The 14,368-nt window shown below is 56.2% G+C and overlaps 1 protein-coding gene across 1 annotated transcript in view; it reads left to right on the top strand.

The window, feature by feature from the left end:
- The window catches only part of ARHGAP35 (Rho GTPase activating protein 35), a 122,041-nt gene extending 112,224 nt beyond the window's left edge, over positions 1-9,817 (top strand). Inside the window, exons 6-7 of the mRNA XM_030873819.3 lie at positions 4,277-4,382; positions 5,150-9,817. Coding sequence (XP_030729679.1) covers positions 4,277-4,382; positions 5,150-5,507 — 464 coding nt within the window. The 3' untranslated portion in view covers positions 5,508-9,817. The remainder of the gene's footprint in view (positions 1-4,276; positions 4,383-5,149) is intronic.
- Positions 9,818-14,368: the final 4,551 nt, after the last annotated feature.

The raw sequence follows: 14,368 nt of genomic DNA, 5'->3' as shown, positions 1-14,368 counted from the left end.
CGCCGGTGTTTTCCTTTTCTGGTGGTGCAGGTGTGCAAGGTGGTCAAAATCCATCAGGGATTTTCCTCTAGGCACTGAGTTGAGCGGTAGCAGATCCAAGCCTAGAGCCTGGTTGACAGCCTGGGTACCAGAGATGGCAGCAGAGTGACACAGCCAGGGCAAGAACAGTGTTTGGGCTTAGGGCCCCTGACACCAATTTGTGTGACCTTGGACCAGCATTCTTACTCTTTGGGCCTTGGTTTTTCTGTATACTGTGAGGGGTGTAGCAAGCTAGCCTCTGAGGTCCCCAGTGGCCTCTGGCTATCCTCGCCTCTTTTAAAATTTATTTATTTATTTATTTTTGGCTGCGTTGGGTCTTCGTTGCTGCACGTGGGCTTTCTCTAGTTGCAGCGAACGGGGGCTACTCTTCATTGCGCTGCGTGTGCTTCTCATAGCAGTGGCTTCTCTTGTTGTGGAGCCCGGGCTCTAGGCGCGCGGGCTTCAGCAGTTGTGGCGCACGGGCTTAGTTGCTCCGTGGCACGTGGGATCTTCCTGGACCAGGGCTCAAACCCGTGTTCCCTGCCTTGGCAGGCGGATTCTTTTTTTGTGTGTGTGGTACGCGGGCCTCTCACTGTTGTGGCCTCTCCCGTTGCAGAGCACAGGCTCCGGATGCGCAGGCTCAACGGCCATGGCTCACAGGCCCAGCCGCTCCGCGGCATGTGGGATCTTCCCGGATTGGGGCTCAAACCCGTGTTCCCTGCATTGGCAGGCGGATTCTTAACCACTGAGCCACCAGGGAAGTCCTGTCCTCTCCTCTTGCTCCAAAGTATTGGGACCTCAGTTCCCGGTTCCCTGGTCTGTATCCAGACTTCATCTTTTTTTTTTTTTTAATTATCTATCTGTCTGTCTATCTAGTTAGTTATTTTGGCTGTACCAGGCCTTTGTGCTGCAGCGCGCGGGATCTTCGTTGTGGCGTGCAGGATCTCTTAGTTGCAGCAAGCGGACTTCTTAGTTGCGGCATGCGGGATCTCGTTCCCCGACCAGGGATTGAACCCAGGCCCTCTGTATTGGGAGCACGGAGCCCTACCCACTGGACCACCAGGGAAGTCCCCAGACTTCGTCTTGATTCAGGTGACCTCACATGCCTCTCCTGAACCTGTATTGATGTCTCAGTTGACAGACACATGGTTTTAGAAGTATGGTTTTGGGGGCTTCCCTGGTGGCGCGGTGGTTGAGGGTCCACCTGCCGATGCGGGGGACGCGGGTTCGTGCCCCGGTCCGGGAAGATCCCACATGCCGCGGAGCGGCTGGGCCCGTGAGCCATGGCCGCTGGGCCTGCGCGTCCAGAGCCTGTGCTCCGCAACGGGAGAGGCCACGGCAGTGAGAGGCCCGCGTGCAGCAAAAAAAAAAAAAAAAAAAAAAAAAGTATGGTTGTTTAGCTGAGGAGGACTGAGCCCTCTAGAGCCCCTTTCAAAGGGATCATTGAAGCTGGGGAGGGCTCTGCGCATGGCGGCGGGCAGGTGACCCGGAGCAGGAGTGCTGGACCTGGAGACACAGCTTGGTGCCCACCCCTCCTTCCGCTCACCAGCCTTGTGTCCTTGGTGTTGCCTCTTGAATGGGTCTTCTCAGCCAGCATGTGGGATAAACCAGCCCCACCTGCCCTCTGGTGGTGGGAGGACGGCACAAACAGCAACTGGGAAATCGCCCCGCCGACATTCCTGCGCTCTCCAGAGGTAAGAAGTCACTGGTGGCGTGACTACCTTGAAAAGACGGCCAGCTCGAGTGGGTCCCTCAACGCTGGTGGTGGTGTGCTTGCTGGAGGAACATCGAGACAGAAGGACAGGTCAGGTCAGGAGGCTGTGCGCGAGGTGGACCTTGTTCTTCATGGGGCTTTGCACCGGGAGGCTTCCGGTTGTTCCCTTCGCCGCCCTCCCCTCCGTCTAGGGCCTTGTTAGGCACCTTGCTGGTGTGCTACACCGGGAGGGGGAGAGAGGCTGGCGTGCCTGAGGGTGGCCCTTGAATCACTGTCCGAGCAGGTTCTGTAATCCCCCCGGCCCACCCCCCGGAAGAGAGAGACGGAGCAGCCGTCCTTGTTGCTCAGCGGATAGGAAGGAGAGGGGCCGTCCCGGGCAGGCAGTGCCATTAGCAGCCCCATTTCCTGCGTCCAGCCAGGAGGACGGGTGAGGCGGGGCTCTTACGTGAAGGTGCTGCCGTTCGTACACAGCTGTGTTCTTGTCGTGCAGGCGCCTAGAAGAGGCCTCTGGAAGCCCCGTCTGGAAGGGCGCAGCTATTTTAAGTGAGACTCAGCACGCACGTGCTTCTCGTGTTTTCCAGGACAGTTGTTCCTCCCTCCACCCCTGCCCCCACCCTGAGCAGTTTCCTTCTTTTAAGTAAACTTTTTATTGAAACGTAACAGTAAAGGATTTTGAAACTCAAGGCCAGACAAAAAGTGTGCCCTTGAAGTTGAACCCTTACAGTAAGTCTTGGGTTCAGAGAAATGAAACTGATAATGGCGCCACATAACTAGTTCTGTGGGGGGTTTGTAGTCATCCTCTAACAGACAAATGTTACCAAAACAGTTTTTATCAAGCCACGCTCTCAAGTCAGAACATTCACCGGTTTCATGCTCATTAGCCTGCCAGCGAACACTCTCAGCTCCATGCCTCCCATCCTGGCGGCCGCCTCTTCCACTGGTTCCCTGAAACTCAGACTTGCTCCCAGGTGCTTGTTGTGTGTCTGGCTGTGAGCTCTTCATTTCATGGTGTGGTGTTGCCACTGTCATGAGCCTCTTGCATGGGCAGGGAGGCTGCCGCTCAGACGTGTCGCTCCCCCGAGATCACGCAGCTGGCTGGTCTCAGAGACGAGATCTAGACCACCGCACAGCCCTTCCTCCCTGCACCTCCCCACACCTCCCCACCAGCCGTTTATGTTCCGTCTGTCCCTCTGAGTCTAGCTTGAGGCTCCCAGACTGTGGTGACCCTCTAGGAACGTCACCTCCTACAGAAGTTCTTAACTAGGAGGCCGCAGGCTTCCTAAAGAATAAGTGGGTCTGGGGAGTCTGTGAAGCTCCAGGAATCGTAGACAGGGCTGTACACAGTTTATTTGTGGGAGAGGGTCCAGAGCTTTCATCTATCCTAAAGGAGCCCATGTCCCCAGACCAGTTAGGAACCATCATATTTCTTAATGAACCCCCTGTCCACCTACCCCACAGCCATCAGTTGTGGGAGAGCTGCCATCTCTTCATGGGATCCTTCTGTGATTTTTATGAGCCCTGGAGTCCTAGAGATAGCCTTCAGTTCCAGCAAGTGGCCACAGGGATATCTTCCCATGCTCAGAGAGATCTCTCGACCAACTGGTTCCAAGTGGTCTCTGGACCATTTGTGTCCCACTAGCCCAGGGCGGCTCTCCCAGACAAGGCAGGCCAGGTCTACTCAGGAAGGGGAGCCAGGGCCCCAGGGAGCACAGCGGTCCTCACCCAGACTCTGAAGCCATCTGGAGAGGGTTTGGTTCCCAGACCAAGAGGCTGATGTCTACGACCTCTCTGGGCCTCAGATTCCTTATCCTTGAAGTGGGGTGATAACAGCCCCAGCCTTGTAGGATTGTGAGGACTCGCTGAACCAGGCCTGGGATGGATTAAGCGTTTCATTTGGGTTAGCTTATTTTCCCTCTCAGTACATTAGGATTCCGTGATGGGCAAACTCTGGGCGGTAGTGGGGGAAGGGGATATGTCGTCCCTTTGATGAACTACATAAGAATTCCCCCACTGTTTCCATCGGCTCCTCCAATAGGGAGATATGTGGAGGGTCCCTGTGACTCCAGGAAAAGGACAGAGCCCTGGTCTTGTGACAAACTCCCTCCCTAGACCGTCTGTTGGCGTGGGTGGGTGGCAGCGCTCACCCGTCTGGTCAGGAAGCAGGCAGGCTTTCCGCATTGGGATGCCTGTCTCCAGGGGCAACCGGATGAGCAAAGAATGGTGTTCTTTATGGTAGATTCTCTCTGGATCGTGGAGTCTCGGGTAGGGGGGGCCAGGAAGCCCCAGGAGTACAGCGCTCCCCTTCAGCAGGGGCCTGGGACGCGGAGGTGGGCCTGACCCCTCGCCCCATGCCACTGCCAGGTGTGCCAGCCTTGGGCGCCGGCTTGCAGGGAGAAGATGGGGTTGGGCTTCCCTCAGAGAAGGTAGAGTATACAGCGTACGCTTCCCTGGCCGCCAACCCACCAGTCTGACCAACTGTCCAGGACCAGTATCTGCTTTGAGCCCCAGGCCCACCAGCCTTGTCTTGGTTTTCTCTCTCCTCAGAAATCAATGACCGTGAGCAAAAGTTACACGCCCTTAAGGAGGTACTCAAGAGATTCCCGAAGGAAAACCATGAAGTCTTCAAATATGTCATCTCTCACCTGAACAAGTACGTTGCAGGGCTTGCTGTTTGGTCTTCCCTCCTTTGCAAACCTCCAGTCGGGGCCAGTTGGCTGTAGAATGCGGCTGAGCAAGGCTCCGTCCTCGGCCTGCTGGGCTGCTGGCTCCTCCACCTCGGGCTCCTGTCCTGGTTCTGTGTGAGAGAGGCCTGCGTGGCCCCCCGCACACCCGAAGTCCTTTCTCCAGGATTCGTGTTTCCTGACTGGCGTGACAGCACGCTGGGCTGAGACAGGTGTGCGGTGTAAGAGAGTGAACTGCACTCGAGCAAGTGCGGGAGCCACAGTCAGGAAACCAGTTAGCTGCGTGGTTCCCGCATTTACTCACACACACAGTAGGTTTGTTTTCCAGCCAGACCTGTTCCTCTCCTGACAAAGTGGTGTCTTACGAACCGTGGCTTGGGATACACACGCTTCTTCTCTGTACAACCAGAGCATTGCCCCGCTTTGGGGGCCTGCGAGAGAGTCCCTGAGGCATCCTGCCCAGCCACGGGGCTGGGGGGGCGCGGGGTGCCTCCCGTGAGCTGGGCCTCAGAGCCGCGTGGAGGCACTGGAACAGAGGACGGGGCGTGGAGGGGCTCGGGCCTCAACTCGCAGGCCAGGGCCCTGGAGAGCTGTGCTGGGGCCTTTTCTGTTCTCGGGCTGCAGGTGGGCGGGCCAGGAGAGCAGCTGGCGAGGCAGTGACCATGAGCACAGGCGGTCGAGATCCTCGATCACGCCTGCTACAGGGCTCTGACCTTGAGTTTGGTGTCGCCTACAGAGTCAGCCACAACAACAAGGTGAATCTCATGACCAGTGAGAACCTGTCCATCTGCTTCTGGCCCACCTTGATGAGACCCGACTTCAGCACCATGGACGCCCTCACGGCCACACGGACCTACCAGACAATCATTGAGCTCTTCATCCAGCAGTGCCCCTTCTTCTTCCACAACAGGCCCATCAGCGAGCCTCCCGGCGCCACGCCCAGCTCCCCCTCTGCCCTGGCTTCCACCGTTCCCTTCCTCACCTCCACACCTGTCACAAGTCAGCCGTCACCGCCCCAGTCGCCTCCGCCCACCCCCCAGTCCCCGATGCAGCCGCTGCTCCCCTCCCAGCTTCAAGCCGAACACACGCTGTGAGCCCCCGAGGCCCAGGGCGAAAGGAGACACGGTCTTCTCTGTTTGACGGGGTAGCGTTTGGCCTTGAACAAAACCGGGTCTGCTGGGGGCGGGGGTGGGGAGGGCGTCCCCTCTCTCCTCTCACCTTCTCGACATCTCAGCGGTAGCACCACCAGCCACCAGTCCACCAGAGGCTGGGCCGTCCAGTGCCCTGAGCCCCAGCACTGCAGACCTGGGGCTGGCTGCAGGCCACAGCCGGGGCCCTGCCCTTTGACTTGGACCCTTTTGAGGACTGAACTAGCCAGGCAGCGACCCTGTGGCCCTCCACACGCTCACTGCTCCCCGGACCCCCTCCCCCACCTGTCTGCGCACACCAGCCTCAGGGCGTCCGCCCACTGGACAGAGCACGGGCTTTGGCCAGGGGGGAGGAGGAGATTTGGGGCTTCAGGCTGCCCCAGGGCGGGGCCGGCAGCCCCTAAAGAGAACACTTCCCGTCTGTTGCCGCTTCCCACCTTCCGTATCTGCACCTCACCTCCGTTGCCCGTGCAGCCTGTCTAGCAGCCTCCTTGGGAACATGTAGCCCACAGCTCTGCCACCCCGAGGTACAGTGCTGAGCACAGATCAGAACAGAGGGAGGGTAGCTTCGTGCCTGGACTGAGAGAGGGTGTCGCCGCTTCCACCCCCCCACGCACCCCCTCCTCGCTTCACAGGCTTTGGGGATACGTTCCCTTTAAAACGAACACGAAGAAAAATGGGAAGACCCCCTCCAGTGATTTTTTAAAAGAAAAGAAAACTACAGACGTCGAGATTTAACTCTCTCCCCACCTCTGCCGAGAGGCAGACAGGTGGACGCGGACCCCTGTCTTGGTGACAGCAGAGCGGGGGTGCCTGCCCGGGGGTGGTTGCCCGAGAGCCTGTTGGGGTCCCACTTACGTCCTGTCACTAGATGCCCCCCACCACCCCAAGAAGACAGTTTGAGCCCTTGGTGGGAAGAGCTGGGGAGACCAGCATAGATACTGGTCTGCCTTGGAACACACTACAGTGCTACAGAAACGCTGCTGCTGTGTGCGTGCGTGCGCGTGCGCGCGCAAGGCTGGGGTGGGGGCAGCTGGAGGGTGCCAGGGTGCACTTGGGGTTTGGTTCAGTGTGTTTGGTGTTGAATCATTTTCCTACTGCGCCAGCAGGGGTATTTGGGAAGTGGGCCGTGTGTGGGGAACTCTGAAGTACGGTGGCCTGCTGGTGCCATGTAGGGCCATCCTTCACGCTCCCAGGCTGTCAGAGCCCAGAGGAGCTCAAGGTACAAAGACCGTGAGAGTCGTGAGGAGGGCATCGTGCCTGCCTGACACCATCCTCCTCCCGTGGCCTTCCCCCGCCCTTCCTGGCCTTTCCACTGGCACCTGAGAACCCTTCTCATTCCCACCTCCGCCCTCCAAACACGGCAACCCTGCTAAGGCTGCTACAGATACTGGCTGCCCCCCATTCCCCGTGGCTGGGCCATGGCCTCTGCAGTGAAGAAGCCTGACACTAAGGTACCCTGGGCGTGGGGTGGAGGCCCACACGCTGCATAATCCTCTGGGGTCTCTTTGCACTTTAAGAAGCAGCACCTGTGGTATGTTCGAGGATGCCCTGGGTTGCCTCAGCCGGGTGACCTGACAAAGTAGAAGATGCCTCGGAACAATCCCAGCCGCTCCCAGCCCCAAACGCTTCCTGTTGGCTGCTGGAGGGCGGGGCAGGCCCTTTGCTCACTGACTTCTCTGGATAAGCTGGATATCTCACTGTTTCTAGTTGTTTGACAAAATAAGGTGCTTGGAAAAACTAAATTACCCCTGCAAGTTTTACCGCCTGCTTAGGGATACAAGTCAAAAAGCAGATCCAAGGTACACGAATGTCTGACGTAGGTGTTGGCTGCCGGCTTTCTTCTCTCTGGTGGATCTGTGCTTCATGCTTCATAGGTCGGGGCTTGGCTGGAAGGCAGTGTGTGTGTTTAGTTTTGACTGAGGTGGTCAGACTCGAGCTTCTCTGGCCCTCCGGCTCCCTCAGCTCTGAGCCCCAGGCAGGTGAGGAAATGACTCCATTAATCTCTGCCTTTTCTAGGTCATGCTCACCTACTCCCAGTCAGCCCCAGTTTGGTGGCTACTGCCCCATGTGTGAACTGAAACAGAAGTGGCCCGGATCCCTCCCACTGCCCAGTCTACACTGCCACCCCTTTGTGCTGGCACACTGGGCTAGCTGCAACCTAGGCTTTGCACCAGGAACTTCACAAGCCCCAGGCTGTCCTGCCTTCCCAGGCAACTCCCATCCCTGAGACTGCACAGTCCTTGTAAGTGGTGGATGGGGAAGGGGCACGGTAAGGGCGAACACCTGTGCATTGCATCATTACCCATGTGGGAGTAGCAGAGACCAGGCTTCCACAGGTTAGCCTCCGGTCCCATGGTGCCCCCGGCCAGCCAACCTGGGCAGCTGCAGGGACCCCCTCACATGCCTGCCCCCAATGCCAGGGCTTTAACTGTGCAGGTGCGGGCTGGTGGCTCATGCCCCGAAAGCCACAATCGGACAGGAAGCTTCAGGGGTTCCTCTTTGTTTCCTTTGCTAACTCAGTTACATTTTCTGCTTCTCGGGCTGGAGGACATTCATCCCGAGTTGGCATTGGTACCAGCAGCAGTGCTGGGCCCTGGGCTTTGGCCTCTGGGGGTGGGGGTGGGGGTGGGGTCATCATTTGGACCAAACGGGCACTTGGAGGGGACCCACGAAGGCGAGTGTGGGAGCGTGTTGGGGCAGGCTACCCGTAACTGGAATGCCTCCCACCCCCCACCTCCCATTCATCTAGTGTGTTAAGCTCTGGAAAGTTATCTGACAGGTCATTCTCATGTGAGCTGCACCACAGCTCTAGGAATTGAGGGAGTGGCAGGCATTAATTAACCTTTGCCAAAATGGGTAAGCATGTCAGTGGGGGTATGGGGCTCGTTCGGTGCCTCACAGCAAAATAGCGGTGTGCCCGGAAGCTCTCTCCCTGTCCGGTGTTCTTTCTGCATCCGCAAGAGTGTAGGCACCAGGAGCTGGAAATGAACAGCTCTCGGTTTTAAGTATAAGGCTGATTCTGGATCTGCAGCACCGATGCTTCCGCAGAGGGAAGTGGTCCAAGGTTAGGAGGCGTGGCTTGTGAATTTGCCCTCAGTTCTTGGTTGTGTTGCATGTGGGTATCACAGCACGTTTATTCCTGCGTTCTGTCAAGTTCTTCCCATCACTTGGCATTTTGAGGAGGAATGTGAAATACTGAGTGCTGTTTCCTGGGTTTTCCTACATCCACCGCCATCTTGGTCTTCCTGCTTAAAGCAGAATGCATGCTGCAGGTGAGATTCTTCTAGCAGAATGTGTGTGTCCTTGCCAGGGTGGACAGGGCGTGACAGCATAGGAGCAGCACACCGGCCAGGAGGGGCTGGGAGAGCACGACTTCCCTCGTCCCTGCATCTTGGCTCCTCTGGGGGGGCGGGGCGGGGGGATCTGGAGAGACGCCATCCCCTAGGCCACGGGTGTTCCGGCCTCAGCCCTGAAACTCGGAAACCAGTCAGCTGCATTTGTAATCCAAGGTCATCTCCATCTGTGCCCTCCCCAGTCCCCTCCTGCGAGGAGACCCACACTGCGGGGGGATGTCTGCTGGAGGAAGTGTTGGCTCTGCCACCGAGGGCTCTGCTTTTCCAAGAGAAGGAAGCTCCCGGGATTTGGGTGGGTTGCCGCGGACCAAGTTCCCTCGCTCCACCTTCCTCGTGTGCGATGGGCACGGTGTGCTGCGGGGCCTGGGAACGGGCCCAGCTTGCTGGGGACAGTCGCGGTGCTACTGTTGGTTTCCGCAGACAGTGGACGGAAGAGTTGCCCTCACTCCAGTTGCTGGGCAGGTTCAAGCCGCTCGTTCGTGCTTAGGTGAAAGGACGACTGAGTCGTGTATGCCAGAAGCCCAAGTCACGTGCGTGACTGCTGGTGATCGCACCAGAGAAGGCCTGGCATGAGGGGAAGGGCCACTCGTCTAAGGTCCCGGCCTGGGCCCGCCGCCGCTGTCTTAGAAGGGAAGGATTCTTCTCACCTCCTCTGAGAGCCATCTCTCAGCCGGCCGCCCGCCTGCAGACTCCTCGAGGGTCAGAGGCGACTGCCTGCAGCTCCTGCCCAGCAGCCCCCCTCGGCAAAGCTCCAACAGCAGTGATGTTATACTTCAGTGTAGTCGAGACAGGGCGTAAGTTATTGTTTGCATAAAAAAGAATCATGTTCCCTGTGTACATTTAAAGAAATTTTTAAAAAGTCTGAATTGTTGGGAATAAAACTTGTTTGAAAATTCGGAATAGTGCTGCTGCCAGCTTATTTTTCTGGTACTTGTATTTTCACATGTTAAATGATCTTTATATATGTTGAATTAACAAATATTTTGAGTTTCCTGAGGGGAAAAAAAAAAACATTAATGGTATTGAAATGTGTTAGTAGTCTGGCTGTGTGCCCAAAATTCTGTTTTGCAGCAAAAGTGAAGAACTGTATGTAAAGAAAGTATAACAATTATTTCTTTGTGTTTTAGGGGCTTTAACCAGGACATCCTCTAGTTGGTATTAGGAATGTTTGCTTAATTTCCAAACTTTCTTTTTTAAACACGTGGGTTTTTTGAGGCTCCAACCTGATTAGTGCATGGCCAGCCGTCAACTAAGGCTGAGGCATCTCTGACTGAGGTGTTTTTGTTTGGTTTTGTTTTTTAAAATCATGTATTTGCTACAGAGTATTGTACTTGTCTCAATGGGAATGGTGTAAAAAACTGAAAAGGCCTTATGTGACATGTATCATAGTTAATAAATCAATCTTGTAAAAAACCAAACCTGAGAGAGATGAAGGTGGCCCCTCCTCCCCGGGCCCTGAGCACACCCACCCCGGGCAGGCCAGCAGGCCAGGCTCCCGCCCCCTCAGGCCCCGTGGGGACGCTGGCTCCATCCTCAGACCCTCAGGAGGAGCGCGGTGGGTCTCTGGCCATGGAGGGAGAGGGCCCCACAGCGCCCCTGGGAGCAGGCATTCTCCAGCAGAGCTGGGCCCCGTGGGGAGCTGCTGGCCCCATCCGCCTCCATTCCTGGGACTGCTGCCGGGAGCTCCCGCCTGCACAGGACCAGCACTGGCCTCCTCTCCTCTCTCTCCTCTCCTCTCCTCTAGCAGAGCGACCTGCTCCCCGCCCCCATGTCTACCGTCACCCCTGCAGTTTAGGTCATCGTGCGAAGCACCACCCAGAGACCCCTGTGGCCACAGGGACCCAGCAGGCCAAGGAGACATCGAACGGCAGCTCCTGTCCATCCCTGTCACTCCCTGTTGTCTGAGCGGAGGCCACGCCAGTGGCTCTGGGGTCAGATGCCAGGGTTTACCCCTGGGTGACCCAGGAGAGTCAGCGTCTCAGGACAGCAGCTCCAGGGATGGAGGTTGCCCCTCAAAGACACCTCAGCCACTCAGACTCGGTCCGCTCTATCCCTGTTCCCTCGTCACCCCTCCTTCCTTCTAGGCTCTCTAGGTCACCTCCCAGATGCCACCTGCAGCCGCGACCTCTCTGTTCCCACCGCCTCCGTTCTGGCCCAGGTCCTAATTCTGGCTCACCTGGACTCTGACGGACACTCCCACAACTTCAATGACCTCCCCGTCCTCAGTCTTCGTACCCCCAAGTTACTCCAGAAGGAAGACCTGGCTTTGCGTTACCTGCGGCAGCAGTGGGGACTAGCCACCGAACGAGATGCCTCTCCCCTCCCGTGCCCGTGGCAGGCGCAGTCATCGATCACAACCCTCCCTCGCCAGAGCTCGGGCCCCACACACACACCCCCAGGCAGTCACCGCCCGTCGACAGGAGCCAGCAGTCACTCACAGGTCTACCGCGGGCCAGCCAGGGGCCCTTCCCTCGACCCAGCCTGCCCTCCTCTCCCACTCCTCCAGTCAGACTCCCAGCATCTGTCCAAATCATATCCTCTGAATGCACTTGGCTCCTTCCGGCTTCCAAGTCTTTGCTTGTGCTCTTCCCTCTGCCTGGAATTCCTCCAATCCACACACCCCCAAAACCTCAGCTCTGCCCATCAGATCCTCGCCTGTCCTTCCAAGCCAGTCTTCCTCTAGAAATTCTTCCCAGACCCTTTTACACACTGACTCACCCAACAACCATTTGCCTGCTATGGGATTCATGTGACTCCCATAAATGCTTCAGCATTTGTTCTTTTTCAAAACAATTTATACAGCATACAGCTGGCACTCAATACGTGTGCTGACAGAAACCTTTGTCTCAAGTCACGTGTACTTGTATACTTATACCTCTCAGCCCCATCCACCCAAGTGGAGAGCTTTGGGGGGGCAGGGCCTGTGGCTCCCCCAAATGTCCTCTCGGAATGCCCACCAAGGTGCCTTGAGCAAGGCGCCCACCAAGGTCCTCGGTCTGTAGAACGCAATGGTCGGTCTCAACCTGGCCCTTGACTTGAATCTATAAGCCGACCTCTCCCATGTGACTCCAGCACAGACCTCCGCTCCGAGGGCCACATTCCTATCCACCTGCCTGTGCCACTCCACTTGCTGACCGTGACATACCCACAGCCACACTCCCGACCCCTTTCTCCAAACCTGTTCATCCCCCATGCTTCCCCAAAGCCAGAGACCCTGGAGACCTCCTCAGGGTGTTACTCTCTCCCATCAACCCGGCCCACCTCCAAGTTGCATTTTACCTTCCACGTAGCTCTCAGATCCCACCATTTTCCTCCTCATTTCCTGCCACCATCCTGATTGAATCTCACCAGCTTCCTCCTTGGCCTCCTCCCAGGTCTCCCAGCCTCCAGTCTCACCCCCTCCCTTCCATCTCCCTGTGGCAGCAGAGCAAGCTTTTCAAAACAGATCTGGCCCTGCCACCCCTCCCTTAACACCTTCTGGGGGTCGCCAGTGCCCTCAGAGGCAAACTCTTCAGCAGGTCCTGTGAAGCCCCCGCCAACCCCCAGGGAGTCTTACCTTACACCCTTCGGTCCAGCCCTCTGAGTCCTCAAGGGCCCGTCCACCTCAGGCTTTTGCACATGCTGTTCCCTCCTGGAACACTGCCCACCCCTCCTTGCTAACTCCCTCCCTAACCTTTAGATTTCAGGTCCATGGACTCTTCCTTGGGAAAGTCACCCCCTCCCCCCAGACCAAGATGAGCTCCTTTGCTTTCAAAGAAAAAAAAAAATGTTCTCTTCTGCAACAGCGCTTTTCTCTTACTCGTTCAGATTGTATTTGCCCATTGAACCCATATTTCCTGAGTGTTTACTCTGTGCTAGGTCCCCTGGGACACAGCTGGGAGTTGACCCCCTAGTGGAACAGACACAGGAAACAGGCAAAGAGATGAATGTATGCCATAATGTCGGGTGTAGATAAGGCATTAAGGGGGAGCAGGGATGTTATTTGGGGTGGTCACGAAGACCTCTCTGGGGATGTGACATCGTTGCAGCAGGCAGAGACCAGGATGACTTGCCTCGGATACAAAACTTAAAGGGGCACAAACTCAGTGATCAAGATAAAATATATTTCAATTCATGTTTTAAAAAATCAAAGCCAGCTCCCCAAAATCCATGATCAAAATTTTAGGTAAAAAACAGATTCAGTAACAGTGCTGTGAAGGCCCAGGCAAAAGGAGAAATCGATAAGACAGCCTGGAGTGGGGAGGAAAGCGGTGGTGGATGAGACCAAAGCCAGGACAGTGGACGTGGAGAGAGGAGGTGGGAGTCCGGATATCTTAAAGGTCAGGGCGACAGAATCTGCTCAACGTTGCACGTGGCTGTGAGAGAGAGGAGATGGGACGACTCCAGGGCTGACACAAAGTGTATCTAATCACCGTCTGTTCGCCGAGTTGCAGCCAGCACCGAGCACCTACTAGGCTACCAGGCTCTCACCAGCTCCAGGCCGACTGCCCGGAAGTGGAGAACGCGGCGTGTTACTCCATGCGGCCACCAGGGGTCAGCAGAGCGCCGCCCTGCCCAGCCGTGGTCGGGCCTGGGAAGTGTTGGAAGCCGGATCGGTGACGTTTTAAGCTAGGGTGAGAACGGGGTTGGAAGTGTCCCAGGAGCAGGCTGAGAAACAGGGGGTGAGCCACTCATCCAACCAGCCCTCCATCCATTTATTCAGGGCGAGGTAATAAGCTCAAAATTTGTCCTGGGGGCGCTGGGGAGCCATGGGGTAGTTTGAGCATGGGAGAGACTGCGTCGGATTTGCAGGAGCTGAGGAGGAGGAAGAAGAAAACGGTGATTTGAGAGATACTGCTCACCAGAACTCTACCTCCTAGGTGGGGATTAAAGAGCATGCAGTTGTCACAAATGTTAGCAAGACAAATCATATTAATAGAAGCTAAAAAAAGAAAAGAAAAGAAGCTAACAGGGAGTTTGGGATTGACATGTACACACTGCTCTATTTAAAATAGGGGGGCTTCCCTTTCCCTGGCGGCGCAGTGGTTAAGAATCCGCCTGCCAATGCAGGAGACACGGGTTCGAGCCCTGGTCCAGGAAGATCCCACATGCCGCGGAGCAACCGAGCCTGTGCACCACAACTACTGAGCCTGCGCTCTAGAGCCCGCCAGCCACAACTACTGAAGGCTGCACGCCTAGAGCCCATGCCCCGCAACAAGAGAAGCCACCGCAGTGAGAAGCACGTGCACCGCAATGAAGATTAGCCCCCGCTCGGCGCAACTACAGAATGCCTGCGCACAGCAACGAAGACCCAAGGCAGCCAAAAATAAATAAATACATACATACATAAATTTTAAAATGAATAAATAATAAAATGGGTGACCAATAAAGACCTACTGTAAAAATAATTAATTAATTAATTTAAAAAAATAAAAGCTAACAGTAAATCAACCATACTTCAATTTTTAAAAA

The sequence above is a fragment of the Globicephala melas genome, chromosome 19, assembly GCF_963455315.2.
Source record: "Globicephala melas chromosome 19, mGloMel1.2, whole genome shotgun sequence".
Taxonomy (NCBI): domain Eukaryota; kingdom Metazoa; phylum Chordata; class Mammalia; order Artiodactyla; family Delphinidae; genus Globicephala; species Globicephala melas.
The sequence above is the reverse complement of the archived record's forward strand: the minus strand, read 5'-3'. Positions and strand labels throughout refer to the sequence as shown.